Here is a 27,595-nt window from a genome sequence, read left to right as displayed (position 1 = left end):
CCACATTGAAGAATCTGACTGCAGTTCTTTAGATTTAGCCAAATGCTTTCCATTAATTTTGTTCTATAAAATACTACACATTAAAAGTTTGAATATTCCAGCCATGCTCAGAACGCTGCAGGGTAAACTCAACCTGCTCGTGCGAAGTTAGAGCAACAGGAGCAGAATTAATGAGCTGCAACGTCTAAAGAATCAGACTCCAGCTGAAGATGAAGAAGGTCTGTTCACCCAATCTAAACTTCCAAGTTTTAAATTTCAGTCTATGTTGTTCAAGAGTCTTGGAGGGGGGGAAAAAATCGGCATTACTTTTCAGTACCACACAGTATGCAATCTTCCATGATTTGTTTTGCATCTAAACTGACACAAAGAAGTTTCCAAGTATTTTGAACTAAACTGTCAAAATTAAATTCTCCTAAGATTAGCAATCATCTCCCTTCATACTAGGGGTTTCAGGGTCATTCTGAGAGCTCGGGGCATAGGAAGAGCGCAATGGGACATAGAAGTGGAGGGAAGGTTACCACAGGTGACAAGGAGCACTTCAGATTAAATGCAATGGAAAAAAGTAACAAATGCTAAAGTTTTTAAAAAGTTTAATGGAGCCAATAAGGCATATAAATTGTGTTCTGGCAGACCTGCTTTCTCTTACCAAAGAAAATGGCACATGTTTTATCAAAATTTGACAATTGAGAATAAAGGGTACTAAGATTAAGCTTCAGAGCACCAACTTAAAACAAAACAACCAAAAATATTGTTATTCAACTTAGAAAGAGGAACAAGAACCAAGGCATAAAGGGGAGATTAAATATGTGTTCCTCCATCGCAAAATCCTGTAGGAATAGGAGTTCTGGCCTCTTGTGAGCAATGCATCACATCACCAAACCCCAATTCCAGAACCTAAATTTACAATGACAAAAAAGCAAAGATAATTCCAAATGCAGTTCTTGGTATATTCCAAAGGGAAGCTTTAAAGTATTCATAATACATAGGCATGTCCGTTTCAGGTAAAATGATAGATTGCTATAATTCTTCCTGCTATCATACTCTAACAAAAAATGATCCACTTTTGCAAAAATTTAGAATACCTTTCATTCCTACTTTTGAGTATGGATTTCACTGTTTTAAATAAGGGTTATATCTATAACGAATACAGAACTTCAATTCACACAACATTTCTAACATTCCATTCACATCCCACCCAGTCAATAATGGTTAACTTAGCAAAGTTTCTTCACAGAAAGATATTAAATGGCTGAAGAAATTGCAAACTTTAACAAAGTGCTGTAATTACTGGAAAAACCCTTACACTGATTTGCAATGGTCATTTAAGGATAAAAAATAGGAAGTAACTGATACTGGACTACAAGTTTGCAAGGAAACATTTTTCACTGTCCTACTTGATATATAATAATAGGATAGAATAAATTACAGTACCTGGCAGGCTGACATCAGTTCTTCATCTAAAAAAGACTATCATTCAGTTCAAGATATTAAAAATGAAGATGAAACATGCTCTAAAACATTGTAGCTACAAGAGGTCTTATATTTACTCCAAGAGGACTCTATTGAGAACTTTTATTTAGGTCTACCTAACATCTAGAGAACCTCCATGCGATTCCACCTTTTCTAGAATGAGATTCCAAACTGCACTTCTTAGAGGAGGGGGAATGGAGGGACAGGGAGAGTTGGGTTTTGCTACTTAAGTTGTGATCACATTATTAGTAGATAAAACAGCTTTGTCACCTTCCACCCACTATAATGGAAACTGCACAAAGTAGGGATCCGTGAAAAATGAAAAAGCAGATATGAAAGACTAGAATAAATACCTATCCCACCCATCCATCTCCCTCTCACTAATACTGAACCAAAAGGAAGCCCACTCTCAAAGTTCATGACCTCTCTATTTCAGGTCACCTTGAATGCAGACTACAAGTTTACATTTACCGTAAGGAGTACCCCGCATAGAAGTAGTACTTGTCTTAAAACTGAGTATTTGAAGCCTACAGGGTTAATCTGGGGCAGTTTAATAATATTGCTATTTTTAGAGCACTAACACACACAAAGTGAATCCAATAAAGTTTTGTGTATTGATTCAATATTAAGTATTAATTGCATGACCATCATAGCACCTCTTTACATCACACAATCACCAGAATTAGAAACTGTGTTGAAAACTAAAAACAGGGCACAGTCCAATAATTAGAAGTTGCACACTGTTACTATATAGAAACCAGGTGCATGGTACAGTGCGGCTATAAAAATGGAAGCCTGCAGATCTGACGAGGAAGCCAAATCGTGTTTTTAGACAATTTTAGGAACCTGGCAATACTGTTGAAGCAAAATACTCAACACAGCAGGAAATGGACTGGGGGAGGGGAGGAAAAAAATTCTATAACCAAATAAACATCTGATATTTCCTTTCCCTTTGAGAATAAATACAGTTAAGGTCACTTTTAGCCTTGGAACGGATATGTTTGCCTATGATGATCTTGCTAATGACTACACGATATCTGATGTCCTCTGCTAGGATTATAGTTTTTGAGAAAGCCATATTACAAGAGGCATCTACTGTAAATACCTAGAACTTCCTTTTATGGCAACCACTATCGAATTCACTTGTCTTAAACAGTGAACAAGGGAAGATGGCCTCATGTTGCCTTTGCAATAATAGTATATGTTGAGGATCGAGTGGCTTTCAAGCAGCATGGTGGGTGTGAAAAATGTTTGCAGTTTAGATCATTCTGTTGCGTTTATGGGTTGGTGAGTCTGTAATGACATCGCCACACTGGGCTGAGGTACGCTTTCTAGTTCCACCATTGTCCAAGTGGAGTGCCATTTCTTCTGATATGAAAGTGTTCAAATCGACATCATGGAGTCCATTTCTCCTTCGACTAGCATTCGATCCACTGCTTACATGTGTAGGAGAGCCTGGGGTACTCGAACGCACGCTTATACTAGCCATTGCACCACTAAGACCTAGGAAGAAGAAAAGAGGTTTTAGAGTTGCTCCATTATTTAGCCCTCTTGAAAGCAACCCACTTTATTTTCCACGTTGTCACAGTGTCAAGGGGTATCTTGCCAATTTTCTCTGTAAGGGGTCACCAATGAGTGGTTAAGTTTTATCATTTTTTTATTGGCTTTGATGTGGGGCTTACAAGTAATACTACCAATATTTATGGTAGTTACACAATATTGGTAGCAATTACGGAAAGCTTACCGTTTGTCAAGCACTGTGCTAGGTGTACAAATACACCATGAGATTCTCCATCTCCTTTACTAGGTAGAAACTGTGCAATTTGCAGAGGGAGGACAGGAGGTGCTTATTTAAACAGGACATTTAGGTTTTTTTAAAGCCACCACCCCAATAGATCTGTGCAAAGCACGTGTGTGTGGTGTACATAGGGAAAGCAAGAAGTCATTTCCAGGCCTGAGAGGGCTTGGTCAACATCCCCCTCCAGAAAAGATGAGTATCATCCAAAATAAACACATTGTCAAGCCTGAAAAGGTATCCTTGTTAAAAATTATGCTAGGGCATCACATACAAAGTGGGTGTGCTCAGGACAAATGGGTCTACACAAACACCCAAGGTCTGGGTTGTACTTGGTAGATTCCTCAGGAAAGCCCAATCAATGCTGTCTCTAGTCCTTCAGAAGGGAAGACAGTGGTAGGAACAGTTCTGGCTTTGCTTTCACATCATTAAATCGGAATATAGCTAGCACTGGTCTTTGGACACTCATTCCTCAGAATCTTCAATTTAAGGAGCCAAAACTATATTCCACACCTAAATGTCCAGGAGAAACCTGTGAAAGGCACAAGTCGTGCCAGGACACTTTATAACCATGGTACTGAACTCAGAAACCTAGCACTGACAGTGGATTTTCCACCTTAAGAATTTCCCCTTCCACTCTCCTAGCCTCACCTAGGGATTCTGTCATTGCCTGATTGGATTTATAACATGGAGTGTAGCTGATGTTCCTGAAGAATAAGATTTCTTAGATTTTAAAATAAGCTTCTTGTTTTGATTTGGTAGGAGTCCATTTTAATTTTGAACTCTGTAAAAATGTGGCTTAAACTTGAAAGTTGTGTTGAAAAAAGAATCCTCTGCCTCCTACCATATCAAATGTGCTTGAATTCCCCTTGATGTTGTTGGCTCTCTCTGAATCCTCTGTGGACAGTGCTTTCCACCCATGGCCTCAGCCACCTCCCATCTCTACCACTATTCAATGGTCCACGCCTCCCTGATAAGGGTGGCTTGCCTTCCTGCTCCAGGGGCCTTTGCTCTTCTTTCTGCACTACTCCAACCAGTCCCCTTCAAGGTCTCCCTCAGAACATACACCTCAACAGACACTGGTGGAGGTCTGAGGAAATCTAAGTGTCCCTCTACCCTCTTAACCTTTCAAAGGCCAGCACCTGATTACAAAAAAAAAAAAAAAAAAAAAAAGGAGAGCACTAATACCCAAGTACCTTCCGTGGTCAGGCACTATTATCAAGTACTTTGAAATGTAATCTACAAAGTAACTCTATAACATGCAAATGAAAAACCAAGATGAAAAAAGCCAGGTGCAGTGGCCCACACCTGTAATCTCAGAGACTAGGAAGCTGACGCAGGAGAATATCAATATAAGGTCAGCCTCAGCAACTTAGTGAGACCCCACCTCAAAATAAAAAATAAAAAGGGCTGGAGTATGACTCTGAAGTCAAGCACCCCTGGGTTTGATTCCTGGTTTGGGGAAAGTTATATAAAAGGTTAAGTTATCGACAATAAGCAAGAGCTGAGACCCCCCTCCCAACTCAAGTGGAATCTATACTCCTATTGGCTTTTATTCTGCCCCTTCTTAAAGCCTAAATTGTTTCACCAAGAAAGTGGCTTCAGGATCAAGGGCCAGCCTACCTTAGTACTCATCTCTCTGGCCAATTTTCTCCCTCTCTGCCCTCTTTAACCCACCCCAAAACTCGAGATGATTTACACACTGCCAGTCTCCTTGATTAGCAGCTCTTCCTCAAATTAGGCCTGTGTTGCTTATCAACATTTAGACCTGCTGCCTGAGGCCCAGAAGCTCCTCCGGTTTCCTGCAGGCTGGTTCTCCTACCTCTCCTTTTCAGTCACTGGCTGGCTCCTCTTCCCTCCTGCTTCCAACTCTGCTCCTTCCTCAGCTGGCTCTGCTGGGTTCTCTTCTGCCCAACAGGCAGATAGGCAGGTGTCACCCAGGGGAGTTCCTCCACCCCTTAACCTACCCATATGTACCAACCAGTGTTTTCCAAAGCTGGACCACAGGAGGAGACCCCTCTCCTGCCTCAGGGCCCACTATATTCCTAACTACCTTTAGGACATTTCACACTTCAAGAGAAACTGCACTCTCTCTTCCCAACCCACAGGCTTACTTGGAAGACAAGAAAAGGAACATCCTGGGCTCTTCTTATATAGTACATTCAATCATCTCTGCCTATAGACAATCTTTTCATCTCCATCTAAAGGACTCGACACAGGACTAGGCATGGGCACAGAACACTGAATTCTGAAAAATAATAAACACCCCAAAGTTCAACCCTGCATTCTGTAATCTACTGATATCTGAAGCTCAGCTTTTGACCTCAGGGAATAAACCCAGACTGCTAGCTGCTCATTTCATTTAAATCAATGCCACCACATTTAAAACTCAATTATCCAAGTTGTTGGCATTTTTAAAAAGTTAACACAGCCTGTTAGCTTCCTACAAGGAAGCTGTGCCTTCCTTTTTCCTAATCCCACAACCCATGACTCACTATGAGGAGGTGCCCAGAACTCCTGTGATAACCTTCTCATACTTGTTCCATAACTGGGGAATTTGGAGATTTGGTAATAATCAGTCAACTTCAATAATTAAATCCAGGATAGCCTATACCATTTGAAACTATAGAAAGAATTCACAAACTCCACTCTAATACCCTTTTAGTTATGGTCCTGTGAAATAATGACAATAGCAAAGGCTTATAAAACACTCCCATCAGAAGTAGACTTGGCTAGTCACTTTAAGCAAATTTATCTTGTTACAACTTCCCCATGAAAAAGAGGATACATTAAACATCAACTTGGCTAATTTGAAAATTCCCCAGTATTGTCTGGGAAATCATAAGCATTATTGGATATATGACCTAGAGTTTAAAAGCTCAAGTAAAATCACAATGTGCAACATTACCTAATAGCTACTCTCAACAGTGAAGATCTTTTTAAGTTTGACTCACTAATCTTCCCCAAAAGGTTTAACACAGTGTCAAAAAAAAATTAAGATTAACAACCAAAATATATATGCATTTTAAACAGCCCAAATTTTATTTTACAAACCAATGACAGCTACTGGAAGATGCTTAGGAAACCTTAGCTAAGCCACATAAACAATTAGGCCTATACAAGTACAGAAAATCTAAACATGCTTCAAAACTAAAACTAAGTTGTCTGTCCTGAGGGCATACAACTTAATTTCTACCAAAAAACACACTTTTTCAAAAAGGCTATGGGAATATCAATTGACAAAAGCAGTAGAACAAGTAGAATGATTAGACAGAAAAGTCTCAATTGCTTAATACAAGATAAATAACTCAGTTTTAAAGGTTCTGCATCCATTTAAAATATTTAATGCAGGAATGGGGTAAAAATGATTAGGATGATTTAATCAAACTTTGAAAACTCCCATTTGGAACTAAAACAAATTTACAGTCCAGGTTATAGGAATCCAAGTTACATGGCAAATTATTAAAAAGTAGCACAGAGCTATTATTGTCATACCAAGTTCATGCTTAGGGTAATAAGAAAATGCTGTTTGCAGAATTGATTACATTTAATTCCAGTTTCCCAGCGCATTGTCACACACAGGCAGAGAAAGAGCAATTGCTGACCCAGTCAATCTCACTGCCTTGGTCCGCCAGCCAGGGGCTGAGGCTCCGTCTACACTCTCTATGGGGATCCCAGAGCCTCAGTCCCCTGTGAAGAGGGCTAGCCCTGGAGGTGAGAAGGCACACTGTTGATCCACAGGCACAGGTTCAGGCCCTCAGCAGATCTGCTCCACCAGTGATATCTCCTGGAGAAAGGAGGATCTGAAATCCCCCAAACTGGAACAAAACGGGTAACATTCTACCTGGAAGCCCTAAGAAACTGGCATTCTTGCCTTGGAAAAGAACTGCACTGAGATGTGCAGCACGCCCTGTGCCCAAAGCTGTGTTCTGAAATGCCAGGCAAGCACCTGTAGTGTCAATGCAGTGTTTTTTAGATGTACCAGGAAGGTGAATCATTTAAAAAAGAATTCTACTAGGAAGATTCTGGTAATTTGAAGTAGATACCACTCCCCACCCCAATCTGTAAATTGTAATACTGAATTTTTATTGAAGTAAAGCACACTAAATCAAACCAGTTACAAAGATACATGTATCACACCAAGAAAACATTTTCAGTTATGCTGACAGCCCAAATGCTTTCCATTTTTCAGACAGTTTTTAATGCCATGGAAAAAAATGCTCACGACGTTAAAATGAAAAAAGCAAGATACAGTAGCATATATGCAGTATGATCTCAACTATGAAGTAATTTTCATATTTATACATTGAAAAAAGGACTGAAAGAAAATGCAAACATTTAACTGCATGTGGGACCACAAGATACTGAATTTTTTTTTACTTTTTGGAAATTTTCAAATATCGTAAGATATTAAAATAAGTCAGAAAATGAGAAAATTGAACTCAGATATTAAACTGCTTCATAACTACCAATAGATGACTATTAAATAAGTACTAGCTACATGAACTGGCTTACGCAAAGCCACCCAGAATCCTTTTTCACTGCAATTAAAAAAAAAAAAAACAAGCCAACAAAATTTTATTGCCGGTTCAAAACAACCCTACTCCACTGATGTTGGAAGCTGTTAGGTCTTACCTCCGGAAACTTCAGTGTTTAATATCTAACCTTTTTCATAAGAAATTTTAATGCTATCTTAATTTTTCTTGTTCTTAGAGGCTGGTGTGAGGAAAAGACAATTTAGAAATCTCAACCTTCAGATAAAATTTAACTAAAGACTCCTTGAGATACTATAACTGATTTTAAGAGACTGCTTTGATGCATTAATCTCTTACGTCTTTTTACAAATCAGGTTTTTAGACATTTTACTATTAAATAGCTGTCAACAGTTCTGTTACTTGAAAGATGAAGACTGTAACATTCAACAAGCATTCAATGAGAACCCGCCGTGCTCCACACACTGCTAGAGTGCGCGCTTCCTCAGAGAGCAGGACTGAAAGACGGATGGACAGAAACCCTCACTGGTTGCTTCTAACAGTCCTCAGCCACGCAACACTGTTGTAGTCTCTTCTATAATGGGATGTCAGTTTCAGAATCCTGAACCTAAACATCTGTGTTAGCTGTCAAGATAAATTTTTCAACATTTAGCTACATCAATGGAAGTGACAGGAATGTAGGGGATAGAGGGGACACAAAACAACTGATTAAATTTCTTAACATGTAATGAGTATAAATTGCCTAGGCAATTTTAATCAGGAAAGATTTGCTCTCACAAATCTGGTAACTTCCCTTCAAAATCTCACTGGCACACATGGATCAAAGAATGTTTTAACAAAAACAAAAAGGTACAAAAACCTATACTCAAAGGAGAAAGAAAAGGTTCAGGCTGCCTAAATGCAGCTTTCCATAAACTCCAGGATAAAGCAAGCAGCCATTTTATGCTCTAAAGTTTGACAAACTGGGAATGTGCCTTACATTTTTTCCCCCTGGGTAAAAATTCCTATCTGATTTTATACCCCTGAATCCAATTTCAAATGATTATATTTCCTATAGAACTCTATGTCCCACTGTTTTTCAGACCAAGGAACTGTCAAGCAACTTAATCCTCATGTAGCCTTGACTTTGTTAGGAAAATAAAAAAACATAACCCAGAAACAGAGCCTAAGACTTCCCAAGGCAATGACACTGTGCCTCAACCTTACTGAATGCATAATAATTCAGACTGATACAATTCTATTAGGCCAGAAACTTCCGGAGATGAGATTATCCCCTTAGCTACCCCTAGCTCCAATAAACAAGAGTGCTTAGAGTTCGCTGTGCTCAGCCAATGCTGGGCTATAGAAAGAACTACACAATGACTGATATTCTTTTATCTGAGAAAAGCCACACTTTCTGTACAAGGATTTAACTGGAAAAATCAGAAGTTATAATACCAAATTCACAAACAAAACAAAGGGTTTTTAAGCACTTCGTTAAAAGCTGCAGCCTTTGATTCTAACTCACAAAATACTTTCTTTCTCAAAAGACACCTTTCCTGAACTTGGTGTGGCTCAATGGTAGAGCACATGCTTGCTTGGTGCACCGCAAGGGCCTGAGTCCAATCCCCAGCATGGCCAAAATAAAAATTTTTAAAAAACAAAACACGCCATGCCAGGAGTCCCAGGGCAGGAGGATCACTTGAGCCCAAGCTACGCAACACAGCAAGACTTGGTTTTTAAAAATTACATAGTAAAGAAAAAATAAGATACCTTTGCTTTTCTTGCTTTGACTTTTTTTAATTCTCTAAGCACCATGCTAGCAAACACAGTAGCCCACTATACTGTAAATTTGATTTCAACATGAGGGGAATTTAAAATTGAGAAGATGGTATCTTAAAGTCAAGTGCCAATGACAGCAATGGTCTCCACCTGTATCTATGGTAATCTCAGACCCTGCACTTTAGAGGCCTGTAAGTTTGAAATGATGTTGAATTTTAGAGGGACAGCCCAGGCCTAGTGGAGTCAATTCCAAATTCTGAAATCAAGAATGTCATCAAACCCACTTCTGGGACTGAAACCAAATGTCTCAATTCCCATGTGGCAGTGTAAACTAGGGTCAGACACCTCAAAGACCACCTATGAGATGACGTAGGCTTTAAACAGTTACCAAGTGAGACGACCCAACCTCTCTGGCTCCACCTCCCAGAGTGCACACCTTCTCACTCTACCCTTGCACAGGTCCCTGTGACAAGTGGAGACCTCAGGAAATCAGACTCCAGCCTAAGCCTTTCCACCAAGCACTGGCTAGGGCAAGTCAACTCAGAGCCTCTCCATCAGAAAGAGAATGTAACCAACTCACCAGCTCATCTATGTGGAACAAGCTCAAGATCTTAGCATGTCATGTTCAAGAACTAACAATACAAAGATTTAACTTTCTTTCTAGAGTACTAACAAACAAGCTAAGGATCTTATTCTCTCAAAGGCCACTAAGAAAAGAGATCATGGCCCCAGGTCTACGCCTGAGGTTCACTATAAAGGGCAGTGAACACTCATGCCAGGACACAACTAGAGCTAATCAGCAAGCCTCTTTCCTAAAGGCAAAACAGCATCGTGATAGATTAGGTGACTTGAGTAGTTCTCCTCACCTTATAGTGTATCGCCATCACAAATGAGACTGGTTTTGAGAGATTAAGGCCAAGATTATGTGGGGATGATGGCCTCTATACAAGCCTGTGTGCTCTTCCAACCGTGGTGGTCACAAACCACCTTCAAGCCTACTTATCCAGATTCACTTATGGTGGAAAGCCCCAGACACACAAAATCAATGTATTCCCCAACACAGAAGCCTTAAGACCTTTCCCACACTACCCCCAAACCCTACAAAGGAAGGAGTAGGAAGCAAGACACTTTGAATGCACAGAGGTATGGTGGTTAAGAGGATGTATTTTAATAGCCATGGTAATAATCCAGAGTGTATGAGGATTGCATGAGCATCTCCTTATCCTGATACTGAAACAAAGGACTCACAAAATAGCAGTTCTAATGTTACTGTCCTCAGGCCACAGCAAACCACCAAGTTTTCTAATGTGAGATTCCTTTCTAACAGCCCTAGATACACAGGTTAGATTCTCTTCTGACTGCAGTCATCTGGGGACTATAATCCTCAACTCTTTCCAAAGGTTCTTGGTTCCCACCATGCTGTATGCATTCATTTTTCAGACCTCTGTGTTCTCCCTACGGTAAATTCAGATTACAACTACACCAGATTCCTTGCTAGGTTCTGTCAAAGCCAGAAGGAACAAGACAAGGCCCCTGTTTAATACTGCCCCAGCCGCAGGAAGGAACAGTGATGGAAACAAACTGAAGCCCTGTTCAGGTAAGGCTTTAGAGAATGGGGGAACTGGAGGAAAGCCGAGTCACAGAAGTGACATCTGGTCAGTCCTACTAGTTATAAAAGAGGAGACAGGAGTATTAAAGAGATTTCATAGTATGGCTGGGATAGCTGACCCAGGTCAAGACCAAACCACTAGGGCCTTATAATGCCATGCTGAGCCTGAACTTGTCCTTGTAGGCCACAGAGAAACCATAAGCAGTGAAAAGATCACTCAGTGCTCTCATGAAAGATGGACTAGTGACTGGATCAACTCAGACACAGGGGAGGAGCAAGAACCTATGCCTCAGCTCACCTCCTCCAGAGGGCCTCCCTGAACCCACAGCAAAGCCACATCGTGAAACATCCCTTTCTGCCCTGAGAATATCTTATCCAACATTCATGACATTAAAATAAGTCATCAACATTTGCCTCAACAGAAGAAGCACTTTCACTTACATATTCCTAAAGACTGCACAAAATCTACTGAGCAGCTAAGTCAGTCTGAACTGTCATCTGAGAAAAATGCCTATCGTACACACTAAGAGATGTATTCCAAAGAACAATGGGACACATGTTTGATGGTCTGGAGGTCTAAACAAGAGGTACAGATCTGGAAGTTAAGAGTGAGGTGGCCCCTCCAGGGCCTGCAGATAGTGGCAAATAGCACTAGAATCCTAGGAAATCTAATTCAGGTCAGTGAAAGATCCTCAGGGAAGCCGAAGTAGCGTTAAAGATAAAAGCAGTTCTAGAAGAAAGGTGACTAAGGAGCTGACAGACAAGCAGAACACAAAATGTGAGTTTTGGTCTACCAAAAATACTATGTACACAAAAACAAAAGTTACTGATTCTGCTCTCAGTAAATTTTTAAGATTAACAAGAAAAGGACAAATATCAATTCAGCATGCACCCATTTAATTTCTGAGTCTAACATCCAATGACTAACTGGGTTCCTTAGTACACAGGGAAGAAGCCACATGATGCAGAGAGTATCAAAATAAAGCACTGGATTGTAGTCTTAAACCTTGCTAACCATTAACTAAAGTAGCTTTGACTGGACTGGAACGGTCTGATAACCATTAATTGATATGTTTTTTTTGGGTACTGAAGATTTAACCCAGGGGAGCTTGACCCCACACTGCACCACAACCCCCCTCCTTTTTTTAAATTTTGAGTCAGGGTCTTGCTAAGTTGCTTAGAGCCTCACTAAGTTGCTGAGGTTGGCCTTTTGATCCTCCTGCCTCAGCCTCTAAATTGCTGGGATTATACGCGTGTGCCACCAGGCCAGAAAATTGATATACTTTTATTAAAACTATTTACATAAGTCTCTTACTAAGCCCAAGGCTGATGAAGGTATTCGACATCACATCCTGTCTACATGAAATGCTCTGCAAATACTTCAAGTCTTTGCCACTTTTCTATCAAAGGGATTTTAGATATATTTATGAGTAAATGTGATGAAGATATTGGTAGGGTGGGTGTGAGCTGATGAAAAAAACTTTTGGGAGAAACTGTCCTCTTTGTAAAGAGACAGAACATGAGGAGGAATGGAATATTTACTTGGATTATAAACTCAAGTCTGCCTCAACATACTGATTATTTTCTCACATCTCTCTGCACTAAAAAAATTCATGAATTTAGACTCTCCTTTCAATGCAGGATTTCAAAAACTTCCATTTGACTTTAGTTGTACTTCAGATATGGCTAAGCAAATTATGTGATGAGCAGAATTCCAGCTTAGTATTTATCCAAATTAAAATGTTCCCAAATATATGTTTAAAAATCACCTTGGGCCAAGTATGGCAGCACACACCTGTAATCTCAGGAACTTGGGAGGCTGAAACAGAAAGATGACATGTGCAAGGCTAGGCTCACCAACTTAGGGAGACCCCATCTCAAAAAAAAAAGGGGGGGGGCCGCTAGGGACTTAACTCGATGGTAGAATGCTTGCCTAGCATGGGAACCGAGTTCAAGCCCCAGTACCACAAAAAATAAAAATATCACCTTAACCTAGATTTCACTTCAATTTATAAATTACATATATCCAATAAGGTAAGAGTAAAGTCAGTCATTAATCTACATTACTATTTATAGTTAACAATGCCCTCTTATCATACAAACTACTTTCTCTGAATACTCAAGTTAGCATTCTCCTGAATACACTGATGTTCCTGCAAACCACTAGTAGAGCAAAAAAAAATCAGTATAATCTGATTCTGTAGCTTCTTTCAAGGAGAAATTACTTCACCACCACCAGTTAACATTTTAACTACATGAATCAGAGGTATGAATCAAGAATATGTTCTATATCTAATGTATTAGTACTACATTACAAACTTATTATAGGGAAAAATCATTTTCTACATGGTTTTGTTTCAGCTTTCTAAAACCCTAATAACTTCAACATAGGTCAAAATTATAAACAGTTCCTTCTACAATCTTATCACTAAAGAGTCCCAAAGTTCAAAAAATAGTAAACCACAGGATGTGAGGAAGTGTGATGGGAGTGGGAGCAGAGCAGCTTTTCAAGGAGGACCAAGCTCATCCTTTCTGCCATGCACACTGCTGCATTAAGATTCTATGGCAAGAGTAACTTATTTTTCTTAAAACTACCTTCTACGGGATAGTAGTATGATACAGAAAAGCACACTTTAAGTATGGAATGAGTCATAAATCCACTTGATGAAAATCAGAATGCCTAGGAGACACAACTACATCACATATTATCATGCAATAAAATTAATCTGACACTATGTACATCTCATTGCGGGTTTTCCAAACTTAAGGAAAAAGATATGAAACCAATTCAGTAGGAACAGATAGATCTCATTTTTGCAAATGTTCTGAACAGCCTTATTCTGATACATAAGAAACAATGTACAGTCTCTTAAGACTGCATTCATACAACATGGGCTTTCCTGTAGTAAGTGGTTTTGATTTTAGCTTACCATAAACAAACTTGCAATCAGGAAAGTCAAAAACTAAAAACTTTTTCCAACTCTGTTCTGATTAAGGTTCAGGAAAGAATCAAGGTTTGTCAAAAGAGAATCTCTGCAAGAATTAGAGTTTCAATGCTTTAGAAGCCCTTTATATATACATCCCATTCTTTTTATTAGCAGGTTAACTTTGTTTCAGAAGACTTACTCTATGGCCTAGAAATGTTAACTTTTAACAGGACTCATGACCTAACTCACTAGTTACCCCTACCTGCCTAGTCATCTGTTTATGATCAAGGTTTTTATCTTGATTTCAACCAAGTACTATTTTGCTGGTTTTTTGGCAGCAGTTTTTACATGCTATGGTACAAGTGATTAAGTCTCCAATTCTACACGGAAGTCTACATTAAAGAGCAGCAAGCAACAGACTTATCACTGACTGCACTCCCCAGGCTTCTCCAGTTAACACTAATGTTTTCTCACACATTCTAGGCAAGTGCTCAAGCCCCTTAACTGAGAATGCCTTTGGATGACAGATCTGGCTGGGGAGGTGGTGATGGACCTGTCCACTAGCTGCCCCTCTAGGGATCCTGACTATCAAAGCAAGGAGGACCTGAGGGAAACAGGCAAAGGAAAAAAAAGAAAGAAAAAAAAAAAAAAAAAAATCAATGACTTCCAACAGTCCCCTCTCACTTAGGTCATCAACTCCCATCCTCTACAGCACACTAGATAATGAAGGGTGTTCAAAGGCAGTTCCCAGTTCCCATGAGAACTAACCCAACAATTACCTGCTTTACTTGCTTGTCATGGACCGGCTCTCCAAGCAACTATAAACATAACAGAATTCTTAAGACATAAGAACTTCCCCTGACTCAAAAGAGTAAGAAAACATGTACAACATGAAAGCATTAAGCAACAAATTCTAGTCAATGTTGAAAAAAGATTGTTATTGTAACACCAATAAGCTCAAACTAACTTTCTAAAAACATTTTTAGGACAGGCTAGCTGACAAAGTTGCCTGTTAAGTTCTTAGCTTACATACTATTTCAACATTTCTATAGCAAGTGTTTACTATAATAGACAAAAAAAGACAATATATCTGGACCTAAACCTAAATGTGAAAATGGGTCCACAGGCACACTCTTAACCATTTTTCCAAAGAAATATGTTTAAACGGCTTTACCATGCAGAGCTATGGCTTCCCGGAAGGGTTGCAAATCAGTCTCTACAGATGAGCTAGTTTCCGTTGAAGTAGCTCGGTTAGGGGACACTACAGTCAGTCTTGGGGGAGCTCTAGAGTTTCGTGGTGGAGGAACCTTTCCACACAGGAAGCTGATCAAATCTTCTCTACGAATAGTTCTTCTGCGTTTTTTAACCCAAGCCAGCACATCCTTATTGCGTCGCTGATAGCCAATCTGAATTCCAATATCAAAACTTCGCTGATGGGTATCCACACTTTCTATTAGGGAAAAAAGAAAAAAGACACATGATAATCGTTAGAGCCATACTATATTCCCATCTAAAGAAAACTTTTAATAAGTTAACCAAATGAATTATGAACAATGAAGCCTCTTAACCCATAAATAAATAATCAGAAATGTTTGGTCAGTCACGCTAGAATGTTATACATGTTTTCTCACATATTCTAGGCAAGTGCTCTGGAGGTACATCCCAGCCCTAAATGTAGTCTAGTGTTCTAAATTCAGAATTCATACATCACATAATCATAGTTTCTTTTCCTTTAAAAAAAAAATTTAGAAATATTTAGTCTAACTACCTAAAATAACTTACTTAGCCTAGTTTAGTTTAATAGTACCAACAATAGCTAAATTATCAGATATTTATTAGTACTTAGATTCACATGAGAAAAGTAATAAATCTACTTTGAGACAGGTACTACTATCCCCTTACTCCAAGAAGAAATTGAAGTATTCAAGGTAACTCCTTCAAGGTCACAGTACACACAGAAGAGCTAGAATTTTGCTCCAAAGTCTATGAGACCATTATCACTAAGTTAAATTGCTTTTCCTTCAGAAGAGCAAATCCTCAGCCAGGAGCTGACACACATAACCCAGCAACCTCGAAGATTGAGGGGCAGGAGGATCACAAATTCAACGCCAGTCCACAACTCAGCAAGCCCCTTTTCTCAAAATAAGAGGGATTAGGGGTGTAACTCCCTGGGTAAAAAGCACCTTTGGGATCAATCCTCAGTGTGTGTGCACACGCGCGCACGGGCGCACGCACACACACACACACACACACACACACACGGATTCTCATGAAATGTTGGTGGCATCAGATGCCTAAATATCACATGTAACTTGAGATGTACCCCAACTGGAAGGATTAGCACAAGGCTGCAGCAAACGGTTTAGAAAGATGAAGGGAAAATTAATTCTGTAGTTTTATTCTACACAAAAATCAAACAGGAGGGCTGGGGTTGTGGCTCAGAGGTAGAGCGCTCACCTAGCTTGCGTGAGGCACCAAGTTCAATCCTCAGCACCACATAAAAATAAGGATAATAAAAAATTAAAAAATTAAACAAGGGCGGTTGGAAATAAGAAGCTTCATTAATTGCTGTGGTATATTTTCATCCTTCTTCCAATTCCCAGTAGTTTAATTCACAATCATTCCCTTGCCTTAAAATTCCCAATCTTAACTCCTCATAAGAGGAACCTGAATCTAATGAAAAACTCCCTGCCCTTTAATGGTTTTATCTAGTTGACAAAAATGTTTGAAAATTCAAGTCACTGCAATTTACTTTTAGTTGGCTGCTGAGCTAGCACAAAATCACTTGCATGTCTTTAAATAACACTGAACAAGATGGCTCCTTTATCCCTGAACCTTCCGTAAAAGCAATAAGACACATTCTCTACTACCATTCCTAGCTTTAATTATTTTAATTCTATGTCTGCTACATCTAGGGTAGAGTCTGAAAGGAAAAGCAACACACAATGAACAGCCATGTCCCAGAAAAATGGACAATAATCAAGACATCACAGAGGATAGGCTCCCAAGCTCAATGAACATGAACTATTAAAAAAGAAAGGACTAGGAGTACAGTTCAGTGGTACAGTGTGTGCTCAACAAGTACAAAGCCCTGGGTTCCATCCTCAGTACCACCCCCCCTCAAAAAAGAAAAAAAAAAGTAAGATGACAAGAGTGTGGCAAAACAAGCAGAACTGTTTGTTAACAAGGCCTAGCCCTTAGCAGATGACCAACCTTTAATGCTGAAGATCAACAAGAAAATGAAGAGGCTGTCCATGGGAGGATTCTTCTTTATACTTCAAAATGAAAAGGACCAAGACTAGAATTCAACATCCACTGAGAACTTGTGGTATACAACACTGTTTTCACATCTTCTCACTTACCCCTCCATCTGCATATATAAAAGTAGCCCTAGAGTTAAGTCATTTCTACAGTGTCTCTGCTAGAATAATGGCTTGACACAGTAATAATTGCTTATTTCACCACTCACAAAGCAGACGTGAACTCCATTTCAAAGGGAAACAGCTAGGAGGGCAAAACACCACCTTCTCATCTCTTAGAGAAACGACTTACAGGAAAGCCAACCTTAAGATGGATGGATGAACCTATCATGACCTTGGAAAGCTGTATCTAGTCCTCGAAAAATTCTCAAAGAGCTGGAGTCATTTAAAGGAAATCAAATCATCGAACAAGCTAAGCCTATCCCAGGCACCCACAGAAAGATACATTAAAAAAAAAAAAAATAGGCAAACATAGAAACAGTCAGGTTTTTACAAACCTGCTCTACCCAAAACTGTTTTCAATCAATCTTTTCATTTCTGCCTCCCAATAGTGAGAAAACTATCAAGAACTAAATAAAAGCTAAGCTTGGTAGCACACACCTGTAATCCCCAATACTCAGAAAGCTTAAGCAGAAGAATCCAAAGTTCAAGGTCAGCCTGGCATTTAGTGAACAGGCACCACCATGATGGCAGATGCCTGTTAATTCAGCAATTTGGGAGGTGAAGGCAGAAAGATTGCAGGTTCGAGGCCAGCCTTAGCAACTTAGCAAGGCCCTAAAGAAACTCAGTAAGACTGTATCAAAATAAAATAAAAAGGCTGGGATTATAGCTCAGTTTTTAGTGTTCCTGGATTAAATCCCTAGTACAAAAAAATAAATAAAGCTGAGGACACATAGCTCAGAGGAGTAGAGCACCCCTGGGTTCAAACTCCATTTAAAAAAAAAAAGGGAGATAGGCCCAGAATTGGAAAAAAATGGAAGAAAGGATGCATGAAAAAGAGGAAGAGAGCCTAAGGTTGATACAAAACTTGATCAAAGGGAGGGGGTCACATGAGATGGTTTTAAAGACCAGTCGTAGGAACAAAGGGCTTGACCAAGTTTTTGGACTCTTCTGATTAAGGACCCAAGTCCCAGCAGGGCTAGGGGATGCAGCTCAGTGATAGAGCTTCTTGCCAACAATACACACACACACACACACACACACACACCAAAATAAAGTCCCAACTGACAGATGCAGGGCTGATGCTCTCATCATAGGTTTTGAACAACACTGGAAAACACACTATCACTAGCAGCCTGGTTTAGAAATCAACAAGTTTTGAACTTCTTTAAGAAATTATGCAGATGACTAGGGGCAGTGAGGCACACCTATAATGTAAGAATTGCAAGTTCAAAGCTAGCCTAAGCATCTTAACAAGGCCCTGCCTCAAAATGAAAAATAAAAAAGACTGGGGATATGGCTCAGTGCCAAATGCCCCCTGATTTCAATCCCTGGTACCAAAAATCAAAATGATAATAAAGTAGAATAAATAAATCACACAGTTAACCAATCATTGCACCAAAATTTTGACCAAGTCTCAACATTTGAACTGTTTGAAAAAGAATTTAATAAAAATCAGTCATTTTTTTAAACACTAATTCATGGACTAGAAGGAAGAGAAAAATCAGACAATATTTAGTCTTTTTTTGTGTGTGTGGGGCGGGTACCAGGGATTGAACCCAGGAGCACTCTACCACTGAGCCAAATCCCTAGCCCTATTTTGTATTTTATTTAGAAACAGGGTCTGAGGTTGCTTAGCACCTCACTGTTGCTAAGGCTGACTTTGAACTTGCAATCCTCCTGCCTCAGCCTCCAGAGCTACTGGGATTACATGACCAGCTAATATTTAAGGTTTTAGGTACATGCTTTTGCTCTATTTGGGCTTAACTTGGTTTGGCAGCACTAACAGCATATTCTGAAAGCCAAGCCCAATCACTTTACCACCTAAATTAATCAAACCTGGTTATTTCCCCTAAATAGAATGTCTCCTGTTGGCGCTAGAGCATTTAAAATAGTTGTTTTTAAGCCAGGCATCGTGATGCACACCTGTAATCCCATTGGCTCGGGAACCTGAGGCAGGAGGATGTTCAAAGCCAGCCTCAGCAAAAGCGAGAGGCCAAGCAATTCAGTGAGATCCTGTCTCTAAATAAAATACAAAATAGAACTGGGGATGTGGTTCAAAGGTCAAATGTCCCTGAGTTCAATACCTGGTAGCACCCCCCCCCCCAAAAAAAAGTTGTGTTTAGGTAGCTTCCTGAAGACTCAGCAAAGCACTGGCACTGGACACCCAAATTCTAAGTGCAGACACTTCAGGACCCTGGCCCAAAAAAGCAAAGGACAGAAACCATACATCAGTCTTATATCCAACCTATTTTACCAAATCCAAAGCCACTGTGGAAAAGAGCCATAAACTCAAACTTTAGGTGAATATCCAAGGGTATCAAAATGTCAATCTAACCTTTAACACCACATCGATCTCCTTAAAACAAACAAGAAACCGATTTATACAATAGTCACAGGATTTGTCCAACTTTTTATTAATGTTTCATATAAGAAGTTGAATAGGAACAAGGGATTTCAGAACTCTTCGACGACTGCAGGAGGATGGAGTAGGGGCAGAGAGCACACAATCTCATTATTCTCAGGTGAATATCAACTGCAGCACTTTCTTACATTGATATATAGACAAATTCAGTTGGAGCTGGGGATCAAACCCAGGGCATGGAGCATGCTAAGCATGCATTTTACAAAGCTTTAATGTTTTTTGATAGAAAACTTTATGTGGGACTGGGGTTGTGGCTCAGTGGTAGAACATGCCTAGCATTTGATTCTTAGCACCGCATATAAACAAAATAAAGGCCCATTGACCAAAAAAAAAAGAACTTCACCTAAGTCAATCCAAGAAGATAATCCAATATCATAAACAATAAATGAGGCTCAAAAGGCCTTTTCCAAAGTTGGGCAAATGGCTGCGTTCCTTCAACCTATTATTCTCCCCAGCAAAAGAAAAAGCTCTCTCTCATTTTCCTTAGAGAATCTACAAACAGCATACTGCTGGTATACATCTAAGGAAAACTACCGACTACAAAATATTTCCCTTTAATTAAACTTATACTATCGATCCAGTCTAGGGAGTGTGAGGGGGAATGTAATGCTTCATTAGGAACCTGAAGGTCTGAGTCAAAGCCAAAATAAAACTTTTTCCAACTGTAATGCAAAATTACACACTACCTTCTCCATTCTTTTACATTTACTTCATCTTCACCTGGCATGCAGAACAAAGGACAAAAACAGGGGAGAATCAGAGCAGCCATGGATTGTTGCCTGCCTGGCCTCCAATCCCTGTTCTCTCCCTTTCGACCCCCCTACCTCAGCCCCACAAGTAGCTGGGGATCACAGCCATGCATGCACCACCCTTCTGGCAGAGATTAAATTTCTAACCATAGTCTACACTGAAGTATTATGAAGTCTCAAAGCTCAATAATGTTTTGCCAAGAAGTGTCACAAACCAGTGCCATCTATCTCCCTGACCGTTTACAGTCACCCACCAGCTGGCCCACAAATTTACATTCGTTTCTGTTCACCTTTGACCTTTTAGTTCAAAAGGGCCACATTTGAATTAGAGCATCATATTAGAGGACTTGGATATACATCACACTCTTTTTCTCACCTGTTACTTCTATTTATGTTTGTCCCTTTTAGGAAAAGACGATAAAGAAGGAACAAACATACTATAAACCTTATTCCAACATGAGAAAAAAAAAATCTGTAGACAAAATAAACCTCCCTTCATGTTAATCACTGCTCAACATGAGAAACATCTGAGCAATAGTTAAAACTTAACTACCAATACAATCAACACTTGGGCCCTCACTGTATACCAAGAACAGAACTAAGAGCTATAATTTTTTGGTACCTAGCCCCACTTATATTAAGATGACTGATGGACACAACGGTGAAACACCTGGCTCAAATATCTGTCTCCAAGACTACACACAGCTAAGCACAGGGCCAAGACATGAACTCATATAATCTGGTGTAGACTCCCATTCTGACAATAAAGCTAACCCTTACTGCCAGAGCACAAGACACCTGGGGGTAAATGACATTAAAGAAGATACCCAGAAACATCTTTTCTTTTCCCTTCCTAGGAACATCTTTTAGTAAGTACAGGATCAAGAGAAAGCTCTCAATGGATGTCACAGGGCTCTAGTCAACCAATGCTTCAAACACACTTTCAAAATGTAAAGACCAAGAAAACAATAATCAAGAAAAAAACAATAAAAAGCTGAGAAAGAACAATGAGGGAAGCAACTCTATGGAATGTGATCAAGCATTGGCTCCCAAGTCAGGCTGCTCTGGGAGGCTGCTTAGCAGGGCCTTGCCTGAAGGACAACCATCAGTCCAAATCTAGGGAACAAAACAAGCAGCTCCAAACTAAATGAATTCACAACTAGATAAAGAGAACACTTTCCTAACAAAGAATCAGAGACAGAAATTGAAACCTGTCACCCAAGAAATAAAGAGGTAGATTGAGAAGCAAACACAGGGCTGGGGTGTAGCTCAGCATTAAAGCACTTGGCTGTCATGCACAAAGCCCTGGGTTCCCTCTTCAGTTCAGGGGCAAAAAAAAAAAAAAAAAGCAAACATAAGCTTGGCCAAGATAAGCATAAACACTGGCTAGATTAAAACCAACTCAGTTACTTCTCACTTCCCTCTTTAGCAGCAGACATTAAAAAACATACTAAGCCAGGGACTCAATGATATTGAAGAAACTTGATCCTCTGGATTTTTAAAGCCAAGAACCAAAAGTCAGAATTTTCCTTCCCTTCCTTGACAAATGAAACCAAAGTTTGCCCCTACCATCTGGAGGACAATGCACTCATTTTACTGAATTCTGTCCTCAATGAGGGGATACCACCAACTTCTTTTTCCAAATCCTTGCAGCCACATTCCAATCAAACCAAGCAACAAAAGTTCAACTTTTCAAAATCCTACTGGCAATTAAAAGGGATCCTCTGCTAGGTTTTTAACCTCAATTATGACACTCCTACATGCTTACTGTAGGAGTTATCAAGAAACTGCAAGAAGCTGATCCAAGTGTCAAACTCCTCACACTGCAAAATGAGCCAGTTTTAGTTTGCCAGATAAATATTTAATTATACAAAATTTAGGAGTCCTGCCCACTTAAAGGATTTCCTGAAATCCCCAAGTTAAATATTTCATTTAAATTACCACTATTTAATGCTGCATGCACTTGTAACACTACCCTGCTAATTTTATTGGTTCTATTTAAGGTACCTGATTATTCCCAAAGCTGTATGCCTGTTCTCTAAGACCACACCCTGTAGAGGAAAGGTGTAAGCATCTGCAGAGTCTCATTCACTCTTCTGGCAACAAATAGGAAAAAAGTAAGATGCTGCTACACTTCCAAATTCCACTAAATACAATATATCTATTCCTGTTAGGTAAAAAGGGAAGTTTCGTTCTATGGAACAGGATACAATCCAGGAACTACATGGGTTATTTAAAATAAAATTAATGTCCCTTAAAATTTCTGAACAACAAAAAAACTAGTAAATTAGAAGCTCTTTCAAATGAAGTAATCAAATTAAGAATTATTTCAGAGTCCAACCTCTGAGGCCCTCTTCTTTATAGTTAGCACTAGCAGGGGGCATGGTGGCACATCCTATAATCCCAGCAACTCCAGAGGCTGAGGCAGGAGGATTCAAAACTCAAAATTAGTCTGGGCACGAGGCTGGGGATGTGGCTCAAGCAGTAGCGCGCTCGCCTAGCATGCGAGCGGCCCGGGTTCGATCCTCAGCACTACATACCAACAAAGATGTTGTGTCCGCCGAGAACTAAAAAATATATATTAAAAAAAAAAAATTCTCTCTCTCCTCTCTCTCTCTTTAAAAAAAAAAAAAACTAGTCTGGGCAGCTTAGTGAAATCCTTTCTCAGAATAAACCAAAATAAGTACCATTAAAAAAAAAAAAGTGAATAAGCTTTAAAGAAAACTGCTAGCTATAGTCCTAGAGGTATACATCCTGTCAATATACAACACCACCAGAACCAGAGAATATTTGTATTTATAGGTCTTATCTAAGAGCCTTGCCTTCCTCTTCAAGCAAAATGTTAACTGAAACAAAAAGCTAGACCATGTAAGGTACCCTCATACAACACACTATTCAGCCATTAAAAAGCTTACTGTACTTGCAATGTGCACTCAATTGATACAGCTCAAAAACAATACGTTAAGTGGAAGAAACCAGACACAAAATAATAAATTACATGACTGTTAAGGGGAAACTACACAAATCTACACAGCAATCACATCAGTGGGTGCCTGGATCTGGGGTGGGGAAAATTCTTTCTATTTGTTAGTAATACACATTTGCCCAAGTGAAACTATACACCTAAACAAATGATTTTACTGTATGTAAACTGTACTCCAAAAAACTCAAGTTTTTAAAAAATTGAGTTTTAGTGTATATTTTTCAAATTCCCTTTCCAGATAAAACCAACAGCCATTTCAAAAAGAACACCAAAGACCCTGAAGCACTGATGGATGTTAAAAAGCAATTTATTCAGTAATCAAAATTGATGAAACTCAGCTACATAAAAACCAAAGTTGACTACCAAGGCACCATTTAAACTGTTTCCTTTTTCTGTATAAGGCTAGACTATTAGTTCCTCATTCCCTAAAATTAACATTCTTACTGACCAGTTTCAGTTAAGAGCTCTCAAAATTACTGTCCCCCAGAACTGCAAAAAAGTCTACTAAAGAAATCTCACAATAGGGGATTTCATCCTACAAAATGCTGCCACTTGAGCCTTCTAACACAAAAATAAGAATCAGAGAATAAGGAGGTAGTCCACAGCTTGTTTCAGCCTATTATCTTTTTAAATGCACTAAATTCCATTACTGTTTGAAAACATGCAATTTCATTACATTTTCATTAAGATCAACTGTTAATGCCAAATCCTTTTTCCACAGAAAATATGCCAAAAACCAAACCGGAATTTCCAAATCTTCTGTATCTTTAACGCACAACATCTAAAGCCATTGTTGTCAGGAGAGCACAATGGGCAGAAACGTTCACTTACGTACCTTCATTTCTTCAAAGAGGGAAAATGTACTTCAGAAAAGCAGCACCATAAAACACAAAGCTATTAAAAACTGATCACAGATTTCCTGCCAACAATTCACAGACACAAGGTAGTTTTAAGCAAAAATACCTGATAAATTGCTAGCATGTAAATAAGCACAGGCAGAGTCCAATTAGCACGTTTTCATAGCACTTAAATGCCAAACTACCTTGCTCTAAATTGCTCAAGAATCTTTCCCGGGGTGGTCCCACTTCTCTGATTTAAAACAACAACAAAAAAAAACTCTTTTCTTCCCTTGTTGAAATTTGCAACGAGAAGCACGGTCTTAATCTGTGTTCCAGCTCAGGGCTTCACAAACTCACGACTGAGTCTGAGAGCTAGACAGTCCCAGCTGCACGGCGAGGGGCTGCCTTGGGCACTGCGCGGAAACCCTGCAGCACCCTCTCGCAATCAAAACCGTCCCCAGGTGTTGCCATGTGTCCCTAGGGGACGGGAAAGGCGCCGGGGGGCATCAAAACCGCCTGCAGTCGCTTCAGGACACACCGAGATTCTCCAGTGGCCGCGGAGCCCCCCTGGGAACGCGGGACACACGCCCGACGCGGCCGCCCTTCCCCTCGACCGGCAATGCCGCAAGGTTATCTTTACCTTTGTAGAGGTTGGTGACGGCGGTGGCTGCGTTTTGGAAGGGGACCCAGAGAGAAAGTCCTGGCTGCTGACACACTCGGTCTGAAAACGATAAACCAAAACAAAAACAGAAAGGACGAGAGAAAACGAAAAGAAACGCACGCACAAGGACACAGACACAGACAGAGACAGGGAGAGAGAATGTTATTTGGGCGTCAATCACTCCGAACGGCCATATTAGGCTTCGCCATTTTGTCCGGGGTTTCGGGACCCCGGGCGGCGCGGGGGACCGGGGGTCGCGGCGGGCGGGGGACGGCGGCGCAGCCCGGGCGCCGGCGCAGGGAGGCGGCCCGCAGCCCGGGACGCGGGCACAATGGCCCCGTCGCCACCTTCGCCATCTTGTGGCGGGGCTCCTCCCTGCCCGCCGGGCCGGGTCGGGCCGAGCCGGGCCGGGCCAAACCCGGGGCTCCGGGCCGCGGAGGGCCCGGGGCGGACGGGCGAGCGGGCGGGGAGGTCCCCCGGCGCCGGCCGCCCCCCGCGACGCCCGTCTCGGGAGGGAGGGCCGCAGCGCGACCCCCAGCCCCGCGGCCGCCCCGCCGGGCCCCGCCGCCTCCCAGGGCGCGGGAGGTGCGGGCCGGGCGGGACCGGGCGGGACCGGGCCGGGCGGCGGGCGGGCGGCGCCAAGATGGCGGCGCGGCCTCACCTTTGTAGAGCTGGGCCACGGCGGTGGCCGAGTTCTGGAAGAGGTGCCACAGCTTCTGCTGCTTGTGCTCGGGCTGCGCGGCGGCCGCCGCCTCCTCCTGCAGCTCGGGGGACAGCTGCTCGTCCTGCTCGGCCTCGGCCAGGCACTGCCGCTCCCACTTGGAGAACCAGTGCTCGGGCCCGTGCTCCTGGATCTCCGCCTCGCCCTCCTCCTTCCGCTCCTCCATCCTCCGCGGCCTCCCGCGGCCTCGCCGCGGCCGCCGCGTCCTCCTCAGGGGGGGCCCCCGCGGGAGCGTCGTCGTCAAGCGGCCCGGCGGCGGGGCCCGGTGGCCGGCGGCGGCTCCTCGCGGCGGCCCAGGCCTCCTGCACCCCGACGGCCGGCGACCCCGCCCCGCGGCCCCGCGCAGTCCGGACGACCCCCGCCCCGGGCCTCCCCGCCCCCGGGCCCGCTGACGGCCCCCGCTTCGCCTGCCGCACTCGCCTACCGCCCCCCCATGGCGCCGCGGCCTCCCTAAGGCCGCCGCTACTGCCCTCCGAGCCCTCCGCGTAACCCGGACTGCGCTGCCGAGCCCACCCCAAAGACTGAGCAACGTCGTCGCCGCCGCCGCCGTCTACGCCTCTGCGGCTGCTGGTCCCCGCCCTCCCCCGCCCACATGCTGACTGGGAAGCACCGCCCCCTCGGCACGGCTCCCCCGAGCGGTTGGGGCGCGCCCGCTGCGAGGGCCCCCATTGGTCCGAGCCGACCGGTTCCGCGTGCCGGCCCCTGAACACAGCGTCGGGATTGGCTCAGCAGCCTGTCTCCCTGACGTCATCAATGGGCGGGGGAAAAGGAGGAAATGTCAGGAAGGATGAAGACGGAAAGGAGGGGGAGGAGTTGTCAGTGGTTGCGTCCGAGCCAGCCAAGTGCGAGGAGCGGGGGGGAGGATTCGTAGAAGCGCATGCGCAAGGCTTGCTGCTCCTGAGCGGCGGGGCGTCGAGCGGGAGCCACGTGATCCAGCCCTGCGACCGCACCCGGCGGGGGCTTTTCCGGCGCTGCCAGGCCGCTGAGGACGCCAAGTCCAGTGTAGCACAGCACCGCTCGCACGGAGGGGCGTGACGGGTGGCAGAGTGCCTGCTCCGGCCCTCGGGCTCCCAGAGGGAGGGGGGAAGTGGAGAAAGGGAGTTAAACGCGCAGCTTGTGCCCAGGTTTGCCGAAGGATTCCGTCTTTTTCCACCGTCTCACTTCTTACTCGGGCAAGCGAGCGTCCCAAGAAAAGCCCCAGGGCCTGGCCGGGCGGGCCTTCGGCCTGCAGCGCGTCGGGGGCGCCCTCGGGACGCACGGCCCCCGCGGCCGCCGAGGCGGGAGGCAGCGGGCCGCGCCTGCGCTCCGGGAGCCGGCGCCCGCACCTGTCGGGGAAGCACGCCCCCGGGCCACGTGCGGCCGCAGGCCACGCGCTCCTCTGCGGGCCGGAGCCCGGGCGCGGCGCCGGGGCGGCCTCGGGGCTCCCTGGCCAGGGGGCGGCCCGCGCCGGCGGTGACCGCACAGAGATCGCAGACCCCCTCGTTCCGCGCTGGCCGCCGGGGCGCCTCCTGCGGGAGTGCGCCGGTACCGAGCCCCGGAACCTCGCCGCCCCCGCGGCCTGCAAGGGCCCGACGGCCCTGATTCCACACCGCGCAGTCCACCTGGAAGCCCGGGCCGCGCGCCCCACTGCCCTGCCCACTCTCCAGAACCTCGGCTCCCTTCTGTCTCGGCCCCTGTCTGGGAGCTCTTACTCCTGGGTCCAGGCTTGGACCCCCGTGAGTCCAGCCTAAGGCGGCCTGCTCC

General features: G+C 42.8%; 1 protein-coding gene across 1 annotated transcript; it reads right to left on the bottom strand.

The window, feature by feature from the left end:
* Positions 1 to 573: 573 nt before the first annotated feature.
* On the bottom strand, positions 574 to 26,415 carry Hapstr1 (HUWE1 associated protein modifying stress responses). The gene is made up of 4 exons (XM_078024621.1): positions 25,793 to 26,415; positions 25,111 to 25,191; positions 15,230 to 15,505; positions 574 to 2,973 (listed from the first exon to the last, which is right to left on the bottom strand). The coding sequence occupies exons 1-4, from the start codon at positions 26,016 to 26,018 to the stop codon at positions 2,729 to 2,731; spliced, it is 828 nt and encodes a 275-aa protein (XP_077880747.1). The 5' UTR covers positions 26,019 to 26,415; the 3' UTR covers positions 574 to 2,728.
* Between the last annotated feature and the right edge of the window lie 1,180 nt (positions 26,416 to 27,595).

The sequence above is a fragment of the Ictidomys tridecemlineatus genome, chromosome 10 (assembly GCF_052094955.1).
Source record: "Ictidomys tridecemlineatus isolate mIctTri1 chromosome 10, mIctTri1.hap1, whole genome shotgun sequence".
Classification (NCBI taxonomy): domain Eukaryota; kingdom Metazoa; phylum Chordata; class Mammalia; order Rodentia; family Sciuridae; genus Ictidomys; species Ictidomys tridecemlineatus.
The sequence above is the reverse complement of the archived record's forward strand: the minus strand, read 5'-3'. Positions and strand labels throughout refer to the sequence as shown.

What these genes read in the sequence shown, in the direction of transcription:
- Hapstr1 (XM_078024621.1), bottom strand. Translation starts at nt 26,018, where the DNA reads ATGGAGGAGCGGAAGGAGGAGGGCGAGGCGGAGATCCAGGAGCACGGG. An exon ending in CGTCACCAACCTCTACAAAG is followed by an intron (nt 15,506 to 25,110) that starts GTAAAGATAACC and finishes TTTCCCTAATAG; the next exon opens with AAAGTGTGGATACCCATCAG. An exon ending in GGAAGCCATAGCTCTGCATG is followed by an intron (nt 2,974 to 15,229) that starts GTAAAGCCGTTT and finishes TCTTCTTCCTAG; the next exon opens with GTCTTAGTGGTGCAATGGCT.